The sequence below is a fragment of the Oryzias melastigma genome, linkage group LG9 (genome assembly GCF_002922805.2).
Source record: "Oryzias melastigma strain HK-1 linkage group LG9, ASM292280v2, whole genome shotgun sequence".
Lineage (NCBI taxonomy): Eukaryota > Metazoa > Chordata > Actinopteri > Beloniformes > Adrianichthyidae > Oryzias > Oryzias melastigma.
The window spans coordinates 20450195-20475370 of NC_050520.1; the positions used below are offsets into that span (position 1 = coordinate 20450195).

General features: G+C 41.5%; 1 protein-coding gene across 1 annotated transcript; it reads left to right on the forward strand.

Annotated features, from left to right (window-relative positions):
• Positions 1 to 786: 786 nt before the first annotated feature.
• On the forward strand, positions 787 to 23473 carry LOC112138438 (chromaffin granule amine transporter). Its single transcript, XM_024260990.2, has 16 exons — positions 787 to 1152; positions 5690 to 5964; positions 7126 to 7250; positions 7320 to 7378; positions 7446 to 7529; positions 10538 to 10630; positions 11184 to 11273; positions 12111 to 12154; positions 13444 to 13504; positions 13579 to 13674; positions 14588 to 14666; positions 16854 to 16905; positions 17262 to 17325; positions 17406 to 17525; positions 18146 to 18279; positions 22766 to 23473. The coding sequence occupies exons 1-16, from the start codon at positions 1056 to 1058 to the stop codon at positions 22883 to 22885; spliced, it is 1593 nt and encodes a 530-aa protein (XP_024116758.1). The 5' UTR covers positions 787 to 1055; the 3' UTR covers positions 22886 to 23473.
• The last annotated feature ends 1703 nt before the right edge of the window (positions 23474 to 25176 follow it).

Sequence of the window (25176 nt, forward strand, 5' to 3'; positions counted from 1 at the left end):
AAAAATCGTAAAAATTGTGAAAATTTTCAAAAATTGCATAAAATCTACAAAGTCAAACAAAAATGTATAAAAATAAATTTCCTGAATGTGCTGAACATATTTATTCCAAACTTGAATAATTTGCATAAAGTGAAGTCTTTGAAGAGTTACATGAAAAAAAAATCACAAAATTGGTGTAAAATTTCACACTTTAAACTTGCATAGGTTTCAAAGTGCACAAAGAATGTCTGAATACCAAAAGCAGGAATGTCCTGAATAAGCTGAACGTTTTGATACCAAAACTGCAGAAAATGCTGAAAGTGTGATTGAGTTGTTACAAATCAAAAAACGAATTAATAAGGAGTAATAATGATAAAGAGAAACAGGATCACTACAGTGTGAGTGCTTACAAAGCATTCACAGTATTAAAATAAAAAATCTAAATGGGTAAGTAGATTCAATTACTTAATTGTCAAAATAATATAAAAGAGGTCACAATGTGTCAATTTGACAGTCATTCACACATAAATATTTTTTATTTAATCAGTCAGTTGTATCTTATTTATTTCAAATGTTGTTTCCTATTTAATATTTTTCTTGAATTATTTTTTCATGTGAATGACATTGATTAAAGAATATTAAAAAAAGTAAAATTTCTGTTTTAATTTCAGTAATAAAAGACGAGTGAGGTTAGGAGTATTTTCACTCTGTGTATTTGTTATAAAGAGCTCCTGGTGAATTCAACAATAGTCTGATTTTATTCAGCGATGCATGTTGTTGTGGAGCAGCTCCATTTTCATGGGTTGCAGACTAATATGTGGAGTCTGTGACAATAACAGCCTCCTCTGCAGTTTTATCAAAGATAACAGGTGAAATGAAAGAGCTGCTGTTCTCCTGATGTTTGCGCTCTTTTCCTGTAAACACTCTGAAGCTGAAAGGCCTCGTTTGGACGAGGATGTGGAAGACAAGGGTCATATTTGATTCATTTCAGTGAAGCTGCTGCTCATGTCGAGGAAGAAGGTCATAAATATGTGTGTGTTTCGGCTCTTAAATGTGTCTCTGGTTTCTCTGCAGACATGGCTTGGCTCCATCAGAGCAGAGGCTCTCCCAGACTGGTGCTGGTGGTGGTGTGTGTGGCTCTGCTGCTCGATAACATGCTCCTCACCGTGGTTGGTGAGTGGCCCCACCAAAGCAAAGGTTGAACTCTGTAACCGTTTGAGCAGTGAGCATTGACTGGAAGCTACTGATTAACATTTTTCTGTTTTTTTAAAAGAAAAAATGTCAAATATTCAACGCAGATTGATATGAGTTTACTATGAACAGTTACAAAAGACAGAATAATAACACAAACCCACGTTTACTTTGAATGTTTTCTTTATCATAAGAAATATTTAAAAAATAAAAATTTCAATCAGAATGTTGGAATGAAAGTTACTGTAAAATATAATTTAAGGATTTAATAGACAATTTAACAGATGTGAATGAAGAGGAGAGTGAGGGAGAAGTTTGGTGTTCAGGACAGAATGTAGAAGGACAGATGGAGGTGGACTTTACTAAAAGAATGAAGACATTTTTCCAGAAAAGAGAGGAACAAATGAGAGTGAAGGGAGGAGAACACCAGTTGATAACATGTTGTAATCTAAGAAAGATCAGAGACTGAAGTCACAGCTGAGGAGAGTTCAGTCAGACAGCAGAGCATCATGGTGTGAGGATGACTCTGGTGGTGAGGAAGATGAATACAGTCGGAGCAGAGAACCACGTGGTGAAAGCTGAAAGAGTGTTGTGTGGCTGTTGTGGAAGAGATCATGACTTTCTTCCAGATGACTGGACAGCTACAACTATAGTGATCCTGAAGTGAAGAAAGCAGAAATCTTTTTAATGAACGCCTTAACGTTCACGAATAACTGGTCATGGGTTTAAAGTGTGTGCTCCTGCTGGTTTCCGTTGTGGTTTATCTCCTTCTCTTCTTCATGTTGGTGTCTGTAAAACTCTCAATGATTCAATACATTTGATCCACTCAGTTTGTATTACAAAAACAGAAAAAAAACTGTTCTGATAGCATTTCCTTGATCTGATTGATCTATAGTTACTATAGTGGTTAGTATAGTGTCAGTGCAGTGGTTAGTGTAGTGGTTAGTGTAGTGGTTAGTGAAGTGGTTACTGTAGTGGTTAGTATAGTGGTTAGTATAGTGGTTAGTGTAGTGGTTAGTGTAGTGGTTAGTGTAGTGGTTAGTATAGTGATTAATATAGTGGTTAATGTAGTGGTTAGTGTAGTGGTTAGTGTAGTGGTTAGTATAGTGTTACTGTAGTGGTTAGTGTAGTGGTTAGTATAGTGATTAATATAGTGGTTAGTGTAGTGGTCAGTATATTGGTTAGTGTAGTGGTTAGTGTAGTGGTTAGTGCAGTGGTTAGTATAGTGGTTAGTATAGTGTTACTGTAGTGGTTAGTGTAGTGGTCAGTATAGTGGTTAGTGTAGTGGTTAGTGTAGTGGTTAGTGTAGTGGTCAGTATAGTGGTTAGTGTAGTGGTTAGTGTAGTGGTTAGTGTAGTGGTCAGTATAGTGGTTAGTATAGTGATTACTATAGTGGTCAGTGTAGTGGTTACTATAGTTGTTAATATAGTGGTTAGTATAGTGGTTAGTGCAGTGGTTAGTGTAGTGGTTAGTATAGTGGTTAGTGTATTGGTTAGCACTGTCTCTTCACAGTGAGAGGTGTTGGTTCAAATCCCAGCTGGATGCTTTCCATGTTGAGTTTGCATGATTCATTCATGCATTTGGGGGTTTCTCCAACTTCCTCCCATAGTCCAGAAACATTCTTCTTAGGTTCTTGGATGACTCTAATGCCTCGTTTCCATTGAGCGGCTCTGACCGGGTCGGTCTGGACTTTTGACTTTTTGAAAATGGACCCATTCGTCAGGACCGTCTGGTACCATGTCTGGTCTCCCGTTGGTCGTAGGTCCATAGAAAAACAGATTACATCCGTGAGGGGGAAGCTTCTGTCCTCTTTGTACTTGTATTCTTCTTCGCCTCCTACAATCTCCTTAAAAGAAAAATACATTATTTCACTATTCCTCCCTAATCACAGGGGTTAGGGACCCCCCCCCCCCGTTTCACCTGACCCCCCGCGGCTGAATGATGTCGGTCATCAAAACACTTCTGATCGTGCTTTGTATTACATTTATGGAAGAACATTGGAGCATCAATCAACATAGAGAGTTTTTTTCTTTTAAATTCAGAACAATAGACTGTTCTGCTGTGTAGAGGCCGGCTTCATCCATAACAAACACCTCATCCTCCACCGTTATCTTTTCATTTTCTGTCAGTTTTTGAGTCAGCTGATGCAGCTTCTCTTTCGCTGTAGTTGACGTACAGCTATGTCATCGGTCTACACCCCGTATGAGCTTTGATGGTACAACGCTCAATGGAAACACCCAACTGAATTGTCAGGACCATTTTAAACCAGCCAGGAAAGGAACTGGTCTGGTCTACACTGCTCACTGGAAACGAGGCATAAATCTTCCTGGTGTGGTTATGTGGTCTATGGACTGGACAACTGTCCAGGGTGAACCTCACCAGTAGCTGGGCTCCTAACCGGGTATAAAAATGTCAATGTAAATTTGGGTAATATCACATTTTAAACCACTCAAAATGCTTTATGGTTCTGGAAACAATGGATGAACATTTCCCAAGACTGGAATCTGAATTGTGGAAAGGTGAATGTTCTCTTTTCGTCCAGCAACAGACTTTGTTCTCTGACGTAAAGACACCTGGAGGTCAGCGCTGTCGTCTGCTTTTAGACTCAGCGCTGGGGAGGAGATGCAAGCACACGTGGACCCGTCTGTCCTCATGAGACCTGCTCATCACTGTAACCCCGTTAACGCCAGGCTTCCTCATCTCAGCAGAAACCCAAACTAGAACCACAGGAACCGAGTTCTCCAATCGCTGCACGTCTCCGTCCATGAAAACATCATGTTTCTTAAGGGTTGATGGTTTACAGGTCCTCATAAGATGACAGGAACAGATGCACACACTGCTGCATCCCCTCCTGAACCTGAACTTTAAATCTGACTCTCAGTTCAGTGTTGTCTCCTTCTGTTTCTTCTCAGATAAACACTCCTGCTTCCTCTGCTCCTCCTGCTCTTTATCTCCAGATTACTTTGCCTGCAGCTTCTGCCTGCCAGCAGATTTTCCTTTGAAACTCAGCACTCGTGTATAAATCTAGATTGGCTCTATTTCCCATGTTGTTTAAGCAAAAATATAAATGTTTGCTGTGTTTCTTGCCTGCAGTTCCACAGATCTGGAATAAAAATGTTTACTTTACATAGGAGAACAAAAAAAGGGGATTTTATTTATCTAGATATATTCAAAAGTGTATTTACTTTAAGTGTTAACAGTATTCTGTAAGATGTTTTTTGTGTTTGCACACATATTTATATATATATATATATAAATATATATATATATACATATATATATATATTTATATATATATATATATATATATATATATATATATATATATATATATATATATATATATATATAGCTTGTTTTATGTCAAAGGTCATAACAGCACAGCCAGAGGGGGTCTGAACAAGAACCTCCAGGAGTTGTCACCTCTTCATTGTCAAAGTCATAGAAAACACTTATTAAAAGTGATGGGTCAGACATACACTGGAGAAAATAAGTATTTGATCCTTCTTTGATTTTTTTACTGTCTTGATGGAAAGTTTATTAGAACAGTGACATAGAAAATCACAAAAAACTCAAGAAATCCACTTTAAGTAATGTATATACATGTATTTGCATTTTATTTAGGGATGCAAGTATTTCAGGAGTGTCCAAAGTCAGTCCTCAAGGGCCGGTGTCCTGCATCTTTTCCAACCTACCTGCGATGTAGCTCCTTAATGGCCAAACACACCTGATCCAGGTAATCAGTAGCAGATAAGGCAGGATTTCTGGAAAACCAACTGGAGGCCGGCCCTCGAGGACCGACAGGAAATCCCTGAAGTATTAGATCCTCTAGTAACAATGAAGAGTTCTGGTTCACACAGACCAGTTAGACTCTCCTCATCAACCTGTCTCCTGAACTGAAGACACCTGTTTGAACCTGTAGAACAGACTCCTTCATCAGACTCCAAACTCTCCAACATGGAAAGACTAAAGTGCTTTCAGTGGATTGTAGTTGGTACAAAACCATCAGCAACACCATCAATCCCCCTGCAGGTCTGGAGCTCCAAACAGATCTGACCTGCTGGGTTTCTGGAACCACAGTCACCAAGATAAACCACCAGGAAGACTTCACACCACAAGGGATTATCGTCTAGCAGAGATAAAGTCCTCCTGATGAAGAAGACACACGAGCAGATCCTCCTGAAGTTTGTCCATGAACACCTTCAGGATTCAGAGACAGACTGGAGAAGCTGCTGTGGTCAGATGACCTCTGACCTCTGTGCTGATAATAAAGGTTTGATACAAACAACTGAATCTTTCAGACAAGAGGATCAAATACTTATTTCCCTCAATTAAATTCAAATACATTCTTTAAAGTAGATTTCTGTGTTTTCTATCTCACTGTTCAAATGAACCAATCATCATGAAGACAGACTGTCAGTTTCTTTCTGACCTATGAACTCAACAAGGGATCAAAGACTGATTTCCTGCACTGTAACTGGCGACAGAACAAAGTGAATCCATTCTCCTTCTTCTTCAGTGCCGATCATCCCGACGTTCCTCTATGCCATGGAGCATCCCAGTCCAGAACCACAGACCTCAGAGCTCCCTCTGCCGGGCCTGACTGGGTCGAAGCGCCCCTCCCCCACGCCACCGTCTGCACAGCCAGTACCGAGGCTGTCCCCCTCCTCCTTTTCTCCTCTGGTGTCTCTGTTTGATAACTCCACCTTCAGCCTGCAGCAGGTCCAGCCTGAAGCTCTCAGAAACCCAAACCCAACCCCGTCTCAGCTCGTCAATGAGACCGCCAACACCTCGGTGGGTGGAGCCTCGTCCTCATCAGTCTTTTCTTGTATTTCTACATCAATGCTTCCTTCACTTTCTTTTTAACCCTTTAAGTCACATATGTAAAAGTCAAGGCCTCGGGGGCCGGATTCGGCCCTCCAGATCAATTTATTTTTTGTTATTAATAACCCGATGTTATCTTGCGCTCATTTCTAACTTGTATAATTTTGACAAAATATATTTTTATGGAGATTAAAATATTGAAAGTTATTTAAGGCTTAAGTTGATTTACTCTGGAATAATATTTCTGCCTTTTTATTATTCATAATTATGTTAAAAAGTTACAGTTTTAAATTTGTAAAAATTAGCATTCTGCTAGATTTTTGGACTATTTTGGCATTTACTAAGATTTTTTTTAGGCTGTTTTGGAGGTTAGCTAATATTTCAGCTACATGCTAGCTGTTTGGGCTATTTTATTGTTTTTTCACGTTTTTTAGGATATTTTAAAGTTTAGGGTTCTGTCCTAATTCCAAAATCAAGTGCACCCAAAATTTCCCAGAACTCTGGCGTGGATGAATGCTCACTAGATTAGTGAACGTAGACCACAGTGTATTGTGGTCAAACACAAAAACGTGTTTAAATGTAATATTTGAATAAACCATCCACATTTTCACCATCAGAACACAGCGGAGTCATAAATAACGGTCATAAAATGTTTGTATTTATTAGATTTTCACTTTGTGAAATCGGTGAAGTTATATTTGGTGTTTAGAAAAACAAAAAAAAGTAGTGAGCATCGTGTCCAAATTATCTTTAAAATCCAGGGCACTATATATAGTCCTGCACTATATAGTTTTTTACTAGTTAGGGGTTATAGGGGGACTTTGGACACAACTTAGGTTTTTTTTGGCTAATTTTGCACTTAGCTAATATTTTAGCTGGCTATCAGCTTCAACTTTATCAGCTTCAGTGTTGTCAGCTATCAATTTTAGCATCTTCAGCAGCCAAATTCAGCTTCCAGCATTCACACTAGCATTAGCACAGGTAATGCTATATATCTAGTTCATAATTATGCTAAAAAATTACAGTTTTAAACTTTGAAAATGTTAGTTTTAGAGTGACTTGACTTTCCTTCTCTTTCTTTTTCCTTCTTCTCTTTCCTTCCCTCCCGTTTCCTCTCTTCGCCTCCTGCAGGAGTCCTCTTGTCTTCAGGACAGCATCTTTCTGGAGCAGGAGAACGTTCACGTGGGTTTGTTGTTCGCCTCCAAAGCTCTCATCCAGCTGCTGGTCAACCCGTTTGTGGGTCCGCTCACCAACAGGTAGTGTCGTCTGCAGAGCTTCACTCACTCTGATGTTTCTTCCTTAACGCAGTCACCTTCTGTCTGCAGGATCGGCTATCACATCCCCATGTTTGCAGGCTTCATCATCATGTTTGTGTCCACCATCAGTAAGTGGGCGTCCTGTCCTGGGGGGAGGGTTCTGGATCGCACGGCTTCTGACTGTGTTTGTGTCAGTGTTTGCCTTCTCAGGGACCTACGCTCTGCTGTTCTTCGCTCGATCTCTGCAGGGAATCGGCTCGTCCTTCTCCTCGGTTGCAGGTCCACAACTCCACACATTGATCCAGAAAATCTGCAGGCCTTTGAATAGAAACCTTGTTATTTAGTGTGTTAACTACAAAAACGAGAACCTTTTCTCCAGCTGCTAACTTTAACTCAACTTCTTGTTCTGCTTTTAGTCTGAATTCAATTTTTTTATAAATTCTTCTTTAAGATAAGATAAGATAGTCCTTTATTCGTCCCACGGTGGGGACATTTCAGGGTTACGGCAGCATTACAGATAGAAAAATTAGACAATTTAGATATTTACAAAGAGAACAAAGTTATAGTGCGGAGATAAAAATAGAAAAAAGAAAATGAAAAGAGGAAGCAATTGTACTTTGGACATGATTAATGTTAAAGAAATTACACAACGTATTTTTAAAGTGACTTGAGTATAAAATACAGTGACAAAAATAAAAGTAAAGTGACTTATGCCTGATGGCTGATGGCATCAACATCTCAGCAAACGGATCACTAGGAGCAGCTCCGGTTGTACGGTCTCACTGCAGCAGGTAGGAATGACCTCCGATGTCGCTCTTTCAGACACCTGGGGTGGATCAGTCTGTGGCTGAAAGAGCTGCTTAGAGCTAGCACCGTGTCACAAAGAGGAAGGGTGTCGTTCCTCATCAAGGATGATGGCTTGGCTACCAAGTCAAGCCATCATCCTTTCCCCATGACATTTTTTGTATTTTAAAGAGACGTTCTCAGTAATGTTTTAATTATTATTATGAAGTTTTTTAGCCAAAATCCCACAACCTAAATGTCTTAAAAAAAGCCATTTTTCATGTTGATCTGAGGCCTCTGTTTCCAAAATCTCCTCTGAGGGGGCATGGCTTTTGGAGCTGAGCTCAGTAGGCCCGCCCCTGTCTCCCCCCCGTGTGATTATGATAGCTTTGTGTGTCACTAGTGTAAATCTTCACTGCTGCTATATAAAAATCCATCCATTTTCTTCTACTGATCCGGACCGGGTCGCGGGGGCAGCAGTCTAAGCAAAGATGTCCAGACTTCCCTCTCCCCGGCCACTTCCTCCAGCTCCTCTGGGGGGACCCCGAGGTGTTCCCAGGCCAGCCGAGAAACTTAGTCTCTCCAGCGTGTCCTGGGTCTTTCCCGGGGCCTCCGCCCAGTGGGACATGCCCGGAACACCTCACCAGGGAGGAGTCCAGGAGGCATCCGGACCAGATGCCCGAGCCACCTCAACTGGCTCCTCTCGATGCGGAGGAGAAGCGGCTCTACTCCGAGCTCTCTCCGGGTGACCGAGCTCCTCACCCTATCTCTAAGGGAGCGCCAAGCCACAATACGGCGAAAACTCATTTCAGCCGCTTGTAGTCGGGATCTCGTTCTTTCGGTCACGACCCAAAGCTCATGACCATAGGTGAGTACTGGAACGAAGATCGACCGGTAAATCGAGAGCTTTGCTTTCTGGCTCAGCTCTCTTTTCACCACAACGGACCGGTACAGCGACCGCATAATAGCGGACGCAGCTCCAATCCGCCTGTCGATCTCACGCTCCGATCTTCCATCACTCGTGAACAAGACCCCAAGATATTTAAACTCCTCCACCTGAGGCAGGCGCACTCCACCCACCGAGAGAGGACAAACTACCTTTCTCCGGTCGACAACCATGGCCTCAGACTTAGTGGTGCTGACCCTCATCCCAGCCGCTTCACACTCGGCTGCAAACCGCCCCAATGCATCCTGGAGGTCCCGGCTTGATGGAGCCAACAGAACAACATCATCTGGAAAGAGCAGAGATGAAATCCTGTGGTCCTCAAACCAGATCCCCTCCGGGCCCTGGCTGCGCCTAGAAATTCTGTCCATAAAGACTATGAACAGAACCGGTGATAAAGGGCAGCCCTGCTGGAGTCCAACATGCACCCGGAACAGGTCTGACTTACTGCCGGCCATGCGAACCAAGCTCCTGCTCCGGTCATACAGAGACTGGACAGCCCTGAGTAAGTCTCTCCGGACCCCATACTCCCAGAGCACCCTCCACAGGACACCACGGGGAACGCGGTCGAACGCCTTCTCCAAATCCACAAAACACATATGGACTGGATGAGCGAACTCCCACGAACCCTCCAGCACTCTGGAGAGGGTGTAGAGCTGGTCCACTGTTCCACGACCAGGACGGAAACCGCACTGTTGTTCTTGAATCTGAGGTTCGACTATCGGACGGACTCTCCTCTCCAGTACCCTGGGATAGACTTTCCCAGGGAGGCTGAGGAGTGTGATTCCCCGGTAGTTGGAACACACCCTCCGGTCCCCCTTCTTGAAAAGGGGAACCACCACCCCAGTCTATAAAAAAATATCTGTCAATATGGTTAATGTCCAGCCGTATGGTTCTGATCCGAATGTCAGCTCGGACGAGGAAGTGAAGATCTTCATAGACCGAAGTCCAAAATCCTTTCCAACTGCGGTCAAATGAGCCGCCGTTCACATTTCCGTGGTCACATCAAGAAGCTCCGTGGAGTCTGGTGGAGATTTTCCAGCGTTCTCAGTCCTGCTACCGTAAGTATTGGATGAAACTCACACCAAAAATCCAGTGATGCTGATTTGACCACAGAAATGTGAACGGCGGCTCATTTGACTGCAGTCAATGTGAAGATACCATCTTCTCTTCTCCAGAACCTGAACTAGACACTAGGAACAGATGAGGGTTTAGTGCATGTGCAGCAGAGCTGTTGATGAAAGAAGATCATTCATTCAAACAGAGTCTGTCCAAGACAGTTTGACAGATTTAAAAGGAGAAATACTCGGAAATGCAAAAACTAAATGATTTCTTATTACATTTGTTCTCTTTCAGAAGAAAAAATGACACAGAGACATGTTAAAAACTCAAAACAGGATTTTCATCAAAGGGAGACTTTAAGAGAATACATTTCTGAGAAGTGGGATTGAACTCTTGGTTTTCTGAGACAGTTTTACCATGACTCAGGAAGACAGATCTCTGTTCTGTGTGCCGATGTAGCAGTATATAACAAACAGAAGTGTGGTCACTGACTGTGCAGGACTGGGCATGCTCGCCAGCGTCTACACCGACGACGAGGAGAGGGGCATCGCAATGGGGATCGCTTTGGGAGGCCTGGCCATGGGAGTTCTGAGTGAGACACTTTACATTTCAGATGTTTTGTCCTTCAGTCCAGATCTGCATGAAGCTAAACCAAGCTAAGCTAGAGCTAAATGTTTCAGCTGGATGTCTTAGAGTTTGTAACTGATGAGTCCGAAGAGGTTATAATACATTTAAAGAAAGTTCCTCACTAAGTTAATTAAAAGTTTTAAAATAAGTTGATTATCTAGGCTGTACACAATCCTCTTTGTTGATTAAGGAATGTTTTTGCAGGTTTTGAAACTTAAGTTGAAACTAAAGTCTAAAGATTTAAAACTATACGAATAAAACACAATGAGAACAAAGCCAACATTTTTTTTCTTTAAAACATTTTAAATCTTCCAGAGGAAGAATTCTACATACTTGTAAACTTCCATGTTTTTGTATCTAACTTGTCATTTGACCTTTTCAAGGTCTGTTCTTGATTATCAAGTGAAAACATTGAGGTTTTGGTCTTTTAAAGACAGAGAACCAAATATAATTTCGCTCCTTGACAAACAATATTTAAACATGTCATTCTGCCATCTTTCTGTGGTGTGGTGTTACAGTTGGAGCTCCGTTCGGGAGCGTGATGTACGACTTTGTGGGAAAGAGCGCCCCCTTTCTGATCCTGGCCTTTCTGGCTGTATTTGATGGCGGTAAGAAAGGAACAATGTGCTGCCCCCTGCAGGTGAAAGATTTTAGATTCCGTTCTGATTATGAAAGTGAAACCAGACATTAAGTGTTGCAGTTCCACTAATGACCACTAGATGCTGGCTTAAAGATGAGGTTATTTTCCTTTGATGTCTGTCTCATCGGGATAACTTCACTCAAAAATTAAACCTGCTGCTGTTTATGTTCTGGTACTGAAGTTCTATAACGCTCAGTCTTTTATTTAGTATTCATAAAAATCCTTAGAGAGGAGTCTACCAAATTAAATTAATTTTGTGAGAGCTTAAATTATCACATATCGTAAGACTTGGTTTAGGTCAGGGGTCGGCAACCTTTAACAGTAAAAGAGCCATTTGGGTTCGTTTTCTACTGATCAAAACCTAGAAGGAGCTCCATAGTCTTACATTAGCCTTTAAGAAATTTGGCTGAACCTATCTTCTCTTAACATCTCTTAAAATGTGATTTTTCTTTTTTTAATTTCTTTTCAAAATAAAAGATGCCCTGTGCCAAACAGAATCCTCTCAGCTCAGCTCTGGACAGCTAGTATCCAATGTTGTTCAGCATAAGATAGTATGTGGTTTTAACTCATAAAAGATCAAACTTTTTACCAAAGTTTTTGCTTTGTATATAAAATCTGTTCATTCTGGAGGTAGAGTTGAACAAACAAGACGTCTTCAGGTCAACAGGATGTAAAAACCTACATAGTTTATCATCTATGTGAACCTCAGACATCAATTTATACATTTAACTAAACTAAATTCAGAGATGACTGTTCCAGGGTGTATTTGATGTCTGTCTGACTGTGTCTGGTTTTTGGGCTGCAGCTTTGCAGTTGTGTATCCTGCAGCCGTCGAAAATCTCTCCTGGGGTGAGTCCACTTCAAAACATCTGCTGACCTCTGGTGCATGACCTCTGTTTCATTCCTCGCCGTATCGCAGTTCAGCGTTTGTTGTCTCACTGTTTTACAGTGCAATTCTGCATGTTTTTTTTTTTTTTTTGCTTCTATGATGTATTCTGATCTGCTTCCTGATTGGCTGTCAACGTTGTCAATCTCCTCTGTGTCGTGTTTCCTGTACAGCCTGCGTTCAGCTTGCAAAGTCTACAAAAATCTTCAGTGGCGAATACATTTTTGTTTTCTCTTACAGAGTTTACTTAGTTTTCTGCAAAGGTTTGAACTTTGAGGGTGTTTAAAGTCCCACTCCAATCATCTTTTGATCTATTTTTTAGGTGTTCCAGTGATCTTTTGATTATGATTAGTAGATATAATAATAATAAAAAAAAAAAAAACGTCACTGTCTATGACGTAGTTTCTGCAGAGCAACAGGAATTCACCAGAAATTCACTTCTGACTATTGGTTGGAGCAACCCCGCCCCCCTTCCCCTCCTTGTTGCTGCCCCGTTGGCTTGCAGCCCCTCACACTGCCAAGCTAACATTAGCGGTGCAACAAAGATGGCGACTAATATCATCGCTATCTAACCGTACAGTTTAGATCCAGATTCCAGCTCAGATCAGGAACACAAAGACGTTCATGGATCTATTTGTCTGTAAGTGGATGATCAGAATGGGGCGGAGCAGGGAGCTTGTGACCTGCTGATTGTAATTTGTACGTCACAAATATGAGCTTTTTCAAACTGCAGTTTTTGTGTGCTCCCAATTCTGAAAAATTTAGATAAAGAAATGCAAATTTAATCTTGACACGTGTCCTTCATCAAAACAGTGCCACAAGAACATTTGAAAAACACCATTTTCATCCGAGTGACTCCTTAAGCTAAAGAGTAAAGTGTGTAAATGTTCCTGGCTGTCTGAGGAAAGTGTAAAGTGCATAGTGAGCAGTTTTACCGTCTTAAAATAGCAAATTTCACCTATTGCACATCATTTTTTTAATATAACTCCTGTTATAAACACCCTGTCTCGTCTTTTCTTAACATTTTACATTTTCATTATTTTATTGACTTTGTTTTAAATGAACTAAAACAAAGAATATATATTGTAGAGGGTGTAGTTCTCAAATTTAATTTTAAAGATGTTAAACTCCAGTCTAATATTTTCAGCCCAGTACTGAGATTTGAAGTTTCCTGTTCTTCAGTTTTTCCCCGAGTGAGTCAGGATCAGTTTGTGTGTTGGTTCGGTCGAGTAGCTTCCTCTCTTTGTTTCAGAGTGTGGAGGGGACGCCATTACTCACGCTGTTAAAGGATCCATACATCCTGATCAGTGCAGGTCGGACAGCAACATTTGTGTTTGTGATCGTGAGCGTCTCTGTCCAGCTCACACGGCTGCGTCTCTGTCTGAAGGCTCGCTGTGTTTCGCCAACATGGGCGTGGCCATTCTGGAGCCAACTCTGCCCATCTGGATGATGCAGACCATGTGCTCTCCAAAATGGCAACTCGGTAAGAGCAAGACAGCAGAAACCGCTCAGACTTTGAGGTTGGCACCAAAACTAAAACCTATTGTGGAGAGACTGCTTTATACCGCTCTTTTAAAGTGTGTTAATAACTGAGAAAAACATACCAATTTATTCTTATTTTTGTTCCTTTGTTTCTTCATTTTTCTTTTTTGTTTAGAAAACCAACTAAATAGAACTTGTGTCTTTATCTACTTCAGTGAAACCCCAAATATTTTTAGGGTTGAGAGGATCTATTTAACACCTGAGCTCCAGTGTTTATGTTCGTTGATTTACTGTCATTTTTTTAATTGTTAGCACGATGATTCCAGAACTGTTGATCGTGCTAAAAAATAAAAAGCTACAGCATGTTAAAGCTTTTGTGTTTAAACGTCACCGATGACGCCTCAGGTGTTAAAGTAGGAGTGTCAAACTCAATCAAACAGGGGGTCAAAATCCAAAACACACAAAAGTGACATTTCACTCATTGCTGTGCTGTATTCTGTTCAACTGAGCATTCCAGTTCTCAGGGCTCACAGATCCACGGAGATGCAGTCACAGTCATTACAGTCTTCTTTTCAGTCTTTTTACGTAAGATTCCAACTGACTGGCTTCTCTCTAAAACATTATTCAGCACTGAAAAAACAAATTTAAGAACCCCAGATTTTCATTTTTGAGATGATTGTTCACCCCTCGGTGGTTCTTAGACCCCCTAACCCCAGAGGGTTCAGAAATGCCGGGATCCAGATGTTCTGGATAACTCTGAGGAACATTTGGACGTTCCCTCTGAAGGATCCAACTGATCAAAACTGACATTTATGTGACAAAAATCCTCACTGTCAAAGCGTGGGCTAGTGTCTGGACTGGTTCCAAAGATAATGTATAACTCTGGATCGTCTCAGGTGTGTGTTGTCTTTCAGGTGTGGCGTTCCTCCCTGCCAGCATCTCCTACCTGATAGGAACAAACCTGTTTGGAGTTCTGGCCAATAAGATGGGGCGGTCAGTTTTTCTTGCTTCTTTCTGGTTTTATTACTGTAGAACTTGACATTTGAACAAAAGTCAGTTTTTGTGACATTGTCAGTAGATCAGGAATAGGCAGCTCCAGGCCTCGAGGGCCACAGTGTCCGCATGATTTTCATATATTCAAGCCCTACTCATGACAGATTAGCTGCTTCAGGTGTGTCCAGCCTATTAGAACATGCCAGAGCAGGGGATGATGGGAAACATGCAGGAATGTGGCCCTGGAGTTGCCTATCCCTGCTCTAGAGTATAGTAAAAGCAGGTGGGAGACTGAATAGTTTTCATATTACTGGTTTCAAGTAAGCCATAAAGTAATAAAAAAAAACATTAAACAAACGTAATAAAAAACTTCATATAATTAAAATTTGTGAGGACTTCTGGGTTTTGATCATGTTCTGTTCCTTCAAACCTTCAGTCCCTCTACTCATGCCATTCTTCACATTGACGGCAGGTTAATCAGTCAACCCGTAGTTATTGATTCTGGAGCAGACTCTGAATTCATGCACAAGGACTTTACCACACAGTTTGGTGTTACGCTGAAACACTATTCCAAACAGAACATGGCCAAAAAACCCATGACATAACTGACAAAAACCAAAGTCCTCACAAACATTATACAGATTCAGTATCCAGTATTAAATGTAAACAGTTAGAGTGGCTGACACACAGCTCACACGCCGATGGAAACTCACACTTAAGACTCTGACTGACTGGCTCTCACATACAAAGACTTGAGACTGGATCTGCAGCACCCCCCCATACGGGTTTACGGGGGTGCATGTGTAGAGGAGTGCAGGTGTGTCTTACAGTTCCATTGTGGCTTGTGCGGCCACGTCATGACAATGGAACGTACCATTGTTGTGGTAAGAGTAATGAGAAATACTTCTAGGAGTAATAGAAGTTGTACCCACTTGCGACATACGGGTGATGTTGTCGTACGGCGTCCTTACACCACTCTAATCATTAGTGAGGTGTGAGTACCGGCTACTTACTGACCCAAAGCAAAAGCTGCAGACCCGAGGTGTACATGTGATACATTGGTGCCTGTAGGACGCCCATCAGATGTCTACAGAAACTACACTCTAATTCTTTGGCTGCAAGCACAAACTGCACACATATCACATCAATTACTGGCTCCTTGTGCAGAATTAGGGAGATTAAAAAAATGAAAAATCCATACTACTCACCTGGGTCTCACCTGCTTCCCCCTTACGTACCATTGGGTGTTGTTTCAATATCCCCCGCAACATGCCCATAGAAAAAACGTACATGAACACTTTCTTCTTACGCGTTCACTGAGTGGTCTTCAACCTTGATACACCTTGAGACACCTGTCCCCCGTACAGGTTTGACCATAATTCACCAGCAGAGATCCCGTATCCATCCGTAAGGACAGCTAAGGCTTAAAGTAGTTAAATGATCATTTGTGATAATAAATATGAATTGAAACTATTGATCTTAAGACTTTAGACTTGATGTGAACCTAGTCACAAACACTTTAGTTGCATAAAAAGATTTGTGAGCATCCCTAATGACACGTTTCTCTTGTGTCCCCAGTTAGTTTTCAAAGAGCCAGTAAGGATTTCTGAACATGTGACACACTCCTACATTATTAGAGAGATCTGCAATGAAAATGAAAAATGTCAACAACTCTCATGTCCTCAGGGGTGATGTTTCCATCAAACTGAGATGGATTTGGCATTAGCAAGACATCTGCGGTTGTTCACAACAAGACAACGATAAACAAAATGCATAAAATTATGATAATACTAAAAAACAGCAATAACAAATGAACATTTCTGCATGTAGAGCATGCAAATAGTTAAATCCGACCTAAACGGATGAAGTCAGAGTGTTTGAACTCTACTGAACCTTTAAGATGTTCTCTGATGGTTTTCATCCATCTATAACGAGAAGAGAAGTTCTTTCCTGGAGGGCAAACCGGCCTGCTTCAGACTAGACCCAAGAGAATCTGGCCACAGAGAAAAAATATGGATCTTGAAAATTAATAACTGGAAGTCCCTCCCCCTGCTGGAGCCGGCCACAAAAAAAAAACATCATTTGCGCCAGAAATCATAGAGACTGTTGCATGTGAGCAGAGGCCCCTCGATCCTGAAGGTTTCTGATGAACCAGAGTTGGTATTGATTGGTCTTCTGTGTCTCCAGGTGGCTTTGCTCCATGTTGGGGATGGTCATCGTCGGCATCAGTCTGCTGTGTGTGAGTTTAAACTTCACCAACCCACACGTCAACATCTTTAACGTCGTGTTCTGTTCTTAGAACCACGCACTATTATCATTACATGTGGAAGTTCCCATCTTTAATTATCTGAAGTTCGGCTGATATGAAGATAATTGTTGCAATGAAGACATTCTGTGTGTTTGTCAAAACTCTGAAGCTGCTTCTAAGAGGCATAAAGACTTCATGGCTGAGTCGGATTTTTCTGGTGCAAGCACCAGATCTATAAAGACCAAAAACTTCAGCTGTTTTTTCTTGAGTCTTCATTTCTAGGTTCCTGGTTGGTTTAAAAGTAAGCTCGAGTCAGCAAAAATGTGTAGAAACTTTGTGTGTTTCAGGTTCCTTTTGCCACCAGCATCTATGGTCTTATTGGTCCAAATGGAGGTCTGGGCTTTGCTATAGGTGACTACATTTGTAAGATGAGTTGTAGTGATGTAAACTGGTGTGGACGCCCCTCAACTGCTGTTTCTGTTGTTCTCAAGGCATGGTGGACTCCTCCATGATGGCCATCATGGGTTACCTGGTTGACATCCGTCATGCCTCTGTCTATGGGACTGTGTACGCCATTGCTGATGTGGCGCTCTGCATGGGCTTTGCTATTGGTAAGAGTCACACACACAGGGGGTGGAGCTAATACATAAACTGAGCAAGACTCTTCAGTGCTGCACAATCTAGTAGGTAAACCTTGGAAGAAACAGCATTTACTGCCTTCACTCTTCAAGGTGAGGTGCTGGAAACACTTTGAAGATCTCTGTCTGTGCAAACATGACAGCAAATCTCAGTTGCTTTAACATTTTCCGTTCTACTGTTCCATCATCTTCTTGAATGGATTAAAGATTTTTCTATTATTATCCTGCTAATGGTGCCTTGATCTAAACGTCACTGGAACTGTGATCAAATCCATTTCAGAGAACGTTCTGTACATGAAGAGTTCTGATCATGATCATTCTGATCAGTCTAATTAGATCCAATGGGATCAACATTTTCTTTGTAGATCATTCTCTGTAAACCTTGGAGATGTTTTTTTCACGAAAACCACGTTGGACTTTTTCTTTACACAGACAGCCAGTTTGCCTGGCAACGACAAATGCTGCACTCTGAGCTCTTAAGGTGTTTTCTCTTGATTGGGATGCCTATTGTGACTGCTCTGAACACACTTGCTGGATACATTTATTTTAAAAATATCTTAAAGATGACAAAAACATCCTTCCTGTTGTTCCAGGACCATCCACGGGGGGCGCTCTGGTCCAGGCAGTGGGCTTTCCATGTCTCATGGTGTTTATCGGAGTAATCAACATTCTGTATGCGCCACTGTGCCTCCTGCTGCGTAACCCTGCTGTCCGAGAGGAGAAACTGGTAATGAACAAGAACAGCGTGAGGTTCTAACAGCTGTCGCTCCAGAGAGCAGCAGCTTTTTGTCTGAAAACATACTTTAAACAAAAGGTCGGGATCCACATTATCGTCAGAGGAAGTCTTACTCTTGGGTGTGGTGACGTATTGGAATTGTAACTGAGACAGAAAGTCCCAGCGAGTTTGTATAAATGCAGGTAAATGTGTTTGTTAGCATCAAAAGAGTGTAAGGCCGGGTTCACATTGGACGTGGAAGCACTGCGAAGCGGCACTGAACGGAGACGGCTTCCATTCGGCGCACTTGTCAACCTATGGTGTGGCTCACACCAGGCGCAGCGCCGTGGTCCTCTGTGGAGGGCTCGCGCTGAGCAGCGGATCATTTCGGCGTCTGGTCTATTTTGTGCGATGCGCATCAATTCTGGCAGGAATTTACATAAAGATAAACGAGAAAATCCAGTTTATTTTCAAAATATAACCAATTTTTCACAATAAAATACAGCGATTGACAAATACGATCATGTTTTTTCTAAACAGACTGTAGAGATAAAAATGAACATACAATCACGAAACACACAAAAAACAAACAAAAAAAACAGACACACACACACAGGCCGAGCCCTGGGCTGCATGGGACCCTAGGCGAAAAACAAATTTGGCGCCACCTGCAGGGTCTTGGATTGGGACATTCCATTCTTTTTCAACCAAAACGCAGGGTGGAGTGAATTCCCAAGGAAAACAGATAAACCTCTGCTCTGCCCCCCTCCAGCCGATGGCGCCCCAGACGGCCGCCTAGGGCCAGTACACACACCCGTGGAGCTGAGTTTTGGGTGTACAAAAACAACAAGAGAGAGGCAGTTGTTGTTTATTTTTAATGACAACTTGCTGTGTTAAAAGAATGCAACATTTGTTAATAAAATAGTAATACTATGTTTGAAATGTGTAGATAAGGCTTGAGACAGTGAATAGACAAGGTACTTTTTTCCTGAACACTCGTCAATATTTTTGCATGTTAAACTTCCATTAATGTGACCAAAAATGTACCTAATTACCCAGCGTATCATATTTGATATTTTCACTAACTCATAAAAATGAAACAGCACATTTGTTTCTATGAATCATTAAAGGGAAAATTTTTGTTTAAAAAAAAAAAAAAGAATTTCCTATCAATCTCCTTTGATGTAGTGGGTTTTATAGGGTTAAAGTTGCCCTTTCCCATTGTTTTAGAAATATTTAATCTTAAGTTTTATAGATCCCATTTGTTTGCCATCATGCACAAAGCTCATCTTTTTTCTCTCTGTGTGTCTGTAAAGAGTTTTGGAGATTTACAGAACAGCCTCTGGACATGAATTATTCTGCAGTGAAACTTCAAGTGAAGATGTTTCAGCTTTGTAGACACTGCAGGAAACATTAGCATCACAACACAAATGTAAAGGAAGCTGTAGCCTGAGACCATGTGTCTTGGTTTAGAAGTACAGTGAGAATCCCACTGTCTGCTGCCTGCATCTGTATCCACTGTATGTTTCAGTCACACATGCCCGTCTCCACCTGTTCTACAGGTAAAAAAGTGTCCAAGTTTTAAGATGGTGGACACTCTGTGAACCTGTAGGGCAAAGTTCTTTATGCACATTTTTTCCTTCAATGCTGTGAGTAACAGGTTGTAGTGAACAGGTTCTGGACAGGACCGTTGGTACAGAGTAAGCGGCGCTCATTTCCCATCATCCCTTTGTTTACACGGCGTCTCTTTAGCTTACAGCCCCTTTCAGTTCAAACTGCACTTTTTCTATCCTGATTTGAATAAATAGATGCAGTTTTAATCTTAATTTTGTTTATGAATGTCCTCCATCATGAGAGAAATGCCACAAGAACATGTTAAAAACACATTTTTATCAGGGTGAAGTAGGCGAGATGCAGATGTGTGTATGCAGCAGCTCCTCCCTACAACCCTCTACGGGCTGGACAACCCAAAAGCCTGCGGTACTCGGGGTAAACCCCCTGTACTGTTACCTCCAAGCACATCTGTGCTGTAAAGACAGACTGAATTATACTAATGACTGCAGCTCATGAGCATTTGTTTCATACATCACTGTTGCTCTGTTCAGTCAAACATAGCTAAACTCAAACTATTACCAACAAACACACACTTCTTGTTTTTCTGCAGACTTCAGGCCAGCTTTGTGACAGCTCTACTCTAAACTGACATCAAGATTCAGATTCAGATGAAACCCAGTCATAGAATGCCTGATAGAGCATGTTTATTGGCTACATGTACAGTTAGTCACGTATTTGCCAGTGAAATGAGAACAAAGGAGGTCTCCTTCAGAAAAACACAAGAATGCATTTTTTCTTATCTTGTTTTTATCACAAGACGTCACAAAAAATGGCTTCCAAATTGGCAATAGACATTTTAGTCTAAAGAAAGACTGAATTTATAAACCTTTTATGATAACTGAGATTCATCTTTGACCGATTTTCTCTCTAAGCTTATATTTGCATCCATTCTACAAAATCCCACAGACTCAGAGTCGTGCATTTTTTTCCTCTTTGAACACTGTTGTTGCCCATCAGCAGTGATAGGTAGAATGGATACTGGCAAGAAGAGGGTAGAGACAACCATGAGGTGTTCAGACCTGAGGGTGCTGACAGGAACATCAGCTTGTTGTGTAGAAAAGGCTGGAGAAAAACATGACTGCATCTTCTTCACTCAACGAGGGTCAGCATTCAGCGTTCATGCTGGATATGAGTGTGACAGTTCTATCTGTACTCTAGAGCAGGAGTGTCAAACTCAATCGCACAAGGGGCCAAAACCCAAGATTTATGTCGCGGGCCGAACAGGATAAACATCTAATGAACACTCTAAAACTACATTTCTAAAACTTTAAAACCAAAGCTTTTTAACCTAATTTTGAACTAGATCTCTAGCATTACCTGTGATAATACTAGTGTGAATGCTTTAAGCTGAATTTGACTGCTGAAGATGCTAGAGCTGATAGCTGAAGATGCTGAAATTGATAGCTAAAACACTGAAGTTGATAGCCAGCTAAAAAATGAGCTAAATGCCAAATTAGCCTAAAAAAACTGAATAAGCCAAAACAGCTAGCATGTATCTGAAAAATAATCTAAACTTCAAAATATCCTAAAAAAATGAAAAAAAAGCCTAAATTAGCCAAAACAGCAAGAGTGTGAATATTACCCTGACTATAAAACAGCTTAAAAAACATAAAAAGAAAAGCCTAAATTAGCCACAACGAGCTAGCATGTAGTTGAAATATTAGCTAAACTCCAAAATAGCTTAAAAATCGTAATAAATGCAAAAGTAGTCCAAAAAAGCTAACAGAATGCCAATTTTTAAAACTTTAAAACTGTAACTTTTTAACATAATCATGAATAATAAAAATCAGGAATATTATTCCAGAATAAATCAACTTAAACCTTAAATAACTTTCAATATTTTACTCTCCATAAAAATATATTTTGTCAAAATGGTAAAAGTTAAAAAATGAGCTCAAGATAACATCAGGTCATTAATAACAAGAAAATAGAATTACCCGGAGGACCGGATAGAATTACCCGGAGGGCCGGATCCGGCCCCCGGGCCTTGACTTTGACACATGTGATCTAGAGCTATCTGTGAAAAGAACCTCCCGTGGGCAGCAGCTAAGCGTAAAAAACAGACTTCAAAAGGCTTTATATTGTACGTGTCAGAAGTCAGTGTACGCTCTTTAGGATTTTTCTGGAGTATTTTACAAAACCAGAACTGGGGCTTCATGTATGACTGGGTCAGAACCAGGTGGCACCCTCTGTATTAGTGCAGCTTAAAGGGTCAATGAACTCGTCTCACGTGGAATGTGGCGGCAGGTCCTGGCACATCAGCAGGAAGCACGTGAGTTCCTGTGATGTTTGAGCCAAAGTGTGTGTTTGTAAGAAGTCATTACACAGTGATTAGCCTGATCACAGATCAGAGGCTGCAGCCTTCAAAGCTGCAGGGAAACACTTTTGCCTTATAAACTTAGAGTGATGACACCCACACAGTTTGTTATATTCATGGTCCGACTGTTGTTACACATCTGTGGTCATCAACTCTGGTAGTCAAGATCCATGTCCTACCTGCTGCTGAACGCCTGGATCCGGTGAGTTCAGACGATCAAAACCTTGAATATTCTGACCAGCACTGAGGAGAAAACAAGCAGGAAGACAGATCTGCAGGACCAGGATTAAAGACCACCTCTCCTCAGAGCAGAGGACTACTCCTCCTCCACATCTGAGGTTCCTGCTCTGGCCTCTTTTCTCAGTGTAAAATGTTTAAAGAAATTTGAGCCAAGAAGAGAGGAGAACCTGTGAGAATAAAAAGAATCAAATAAACTCTCAGGAACACTGAGTCTCCTGATCAAAGGCAGAGGGACTGCAGATGCTAAATGACTTTAGAACTGTACAGGACTGATGCTTTACATGAGTTACAAGCAAATCAAAGGTTGTGTGTCTGTTTGTGTTTCAGGCTATCATTGATCAGGAGTGTGTGATGCACAGGAAAAGCTACAACACTCACAAAGAGAGCCGCGAGTTTCCTCTGAGTGACTACAGTGAGGAGGACGAGGAGGAGGAGACGGAGGAGTGAAATCCTCACAGACGAGATCGATGTAAACTAAGCATCACCGTTATATAGCTGTGGGAGGTTTCACTCTGCAGGTTTACACAATAACTAATGTGAATGCATAAGTGTTAACTCATTTTAACTGTCAAACGAGGGACTGCTTGACAGCCTTTGAAGCCACACCCCTTTTCTAACTCCAACCAAAACAGTGTAAGGCTGTATGTTGGTGTCATTGCACCTCTGAAATGGTCGTTCAAATTTGATCCTTTAGGCAACATGAAAATGCTTTTATCACTGAATTTAGTGTCTAAATGAAAAAGTTAAAAATGAGAAACTGCTGCAAAAGAGTTCAGTTCTATGATGTAAATGTACATTTTCTTCATGTGACCCTGAGACGACCTCTCTATCATTCATATGTGTGTAACTAACCACACAAAAAAAGCATTTTAAGAAGTCTGACATTGATTGTTGGAGTTTAAATCATCAGGATTGTTTAATCCAAAGATGTGTTTGTGTTTGTTTGTTTGTTGACTTTGTAGTCTGGATCCAGAGTGTTAGGATGTGAACCTGTACTAGATTCTGTGTCACCAATAAAGCCTCCTGTCAGCTGGATGCCTGTGTTTGCATGTGTGTTCATATGCTTGTGAGGACTAGCCTACCAAGCCTCCATCATTGTGGGAACAGTTGTGCTTGTTACATTGCACAGCTCAAGTACCTTCTGAGAGTCTGGATTTGGAGCAGGAAGTCAGTTGTGGTGTGAGGGATGAGCTGTGTCAACAGAGGCTGTAGAACCACAGGCTTGAGAGGCTGTGAGAGCTCACAGGGTTCTTATCTACTCTTTAATTTCCTGTTGATTCTGTCAAAGAAAATGAAAGCAGGCAGAAGCTCAGTGAGGTAGAAAGGCAAACAATGCATGAAGAGCCAAGATAAAACATTTATTCAGAAATCTATGAGAAACATCCCAGAAACACCATCACTGTTAGTTGCTGTTCTTAGAATCTATCTTCTGCTTCAGCTACTCTAAAGACCTGCTCTTTGACATAACTCTGTTTGAGGTACTGTATAACATAACTGCAGTACAGTGTTCATCCAAGTAGTTTGGCCATCGCCAGTGCGTGGCAGTTCAGCCACTGTAGTTGTATTGCAAGGCTGGTCAACCCTGGTCCTCAAGAGCCTCAAGCCTGCCTGTTTTCTAGCTCTGTCTGGTCTGCTTGATGGTGACCACCTAAATCAGGTGGATGTGGAACCGGATGTGGAATCACTTGAGTCAGCTTTTCAGCAGAAAGATCTGGAAAACAGGCAGAGTTGGCCACCACTGTCGTATTGAATGGGACTGTGACTGTAAAGAACTTTAAGCATTGAAGAAGATAGAAGACTGTTGTGTAAAAGTACTTTATATACTTCAGTTTAATATTTGGTTGGGTGGGGTACATGAGGGACGTGTGGTGAAGTTTTTGTCTGGTGAAGCACAGACTCTTTTCGAGCCCGTTTTACAAACATACAAGCCCAGAATATTTACCAACTGCAGATTGTTTCATATGTCATATCAACATTCTAATAAATGTATGTATATGCTGGTCCTGCAGTATCTCAGCTGTTCCTGCTCTTTTCTGGACTGAGATGTCTGAGATCTTTCCAGGATCTGCTGTAGACACTCCTTCAGTTTGGAGGTTACAGCCCCGAGTGCTCCAATTACCACGGGCACCACTGTCACTTTCACCTTCAAGCTTTCTCCAGTTCCTCTCTGAGTCCCTGGTATTTCTCCAGTTTCTTATGTTCCTTCTTCTTGATGTTACCATGGCTTGGTACTGCAACATCCACCACAGCGGCTTTCCTCTGTTCTTTATCCACCACTACAATGTCTGGTTGGTTCTCCATTACCATCCTGTCTGTCTGGATCTGGAAGTCCCACAGGATCTTTGCTCTCTCATTCTCTAACACTTTCTGAGGTGTTTCCATTTTGACTTTGGTTTCCAGTCCATATTCTGTACATGTTTCTGTATATTATTCCAGCAGCTTGGTTGTGGCGCTCCATGTATGTTTTCCCTGCCAGCATCTTCCACCCTGCAGTTATGTGCTAGATTGTTTCCTCTTTGCACAGCCTACACCTTAGGTCTTGTCTGGTGTGGTAGATCTGAGCCTCTATCGCTCTGGTGTTCAGGGCTTGTTCCTGTGCTGCCAGGATCAGAGCTTCTGTGCTGTTCTGCAGGCCAGCCCTCTGTAGCCATTGGTAGGACTTCTTGATATCAGCCACTTCAGTTTTTGTCCGGTGGAACATCCCATGCATGGGCGTGTCCTCCCATGATGCTCTGTCC

Excerpts from the sequence above, each read along its gene's own strand:
- LOC112138438 (XM_024260990.2), top strand. The coding sequence starts at position 1,056 with ATGGCTTGGCTCCATCAGAGCAGAGGCTCTCCCAGACTGGTGCTGGTG. Across the intron at positions 5,965-7,125 it reads ATGAGACCGCCAACACCTCG|GAGTCCTCTTGTCTTCAGGA; the intron begins GTGGGTGGAGCC and ends CGCCTCCTGCAG. Across the intron at positions 17,526-18,145 it reads CTGCATGGGCTTTGCTATTG|GACCATCCACGGGGGGCGCT; the intron begins GTAAGAGTCACA and ends CTGTTGTTCCAG.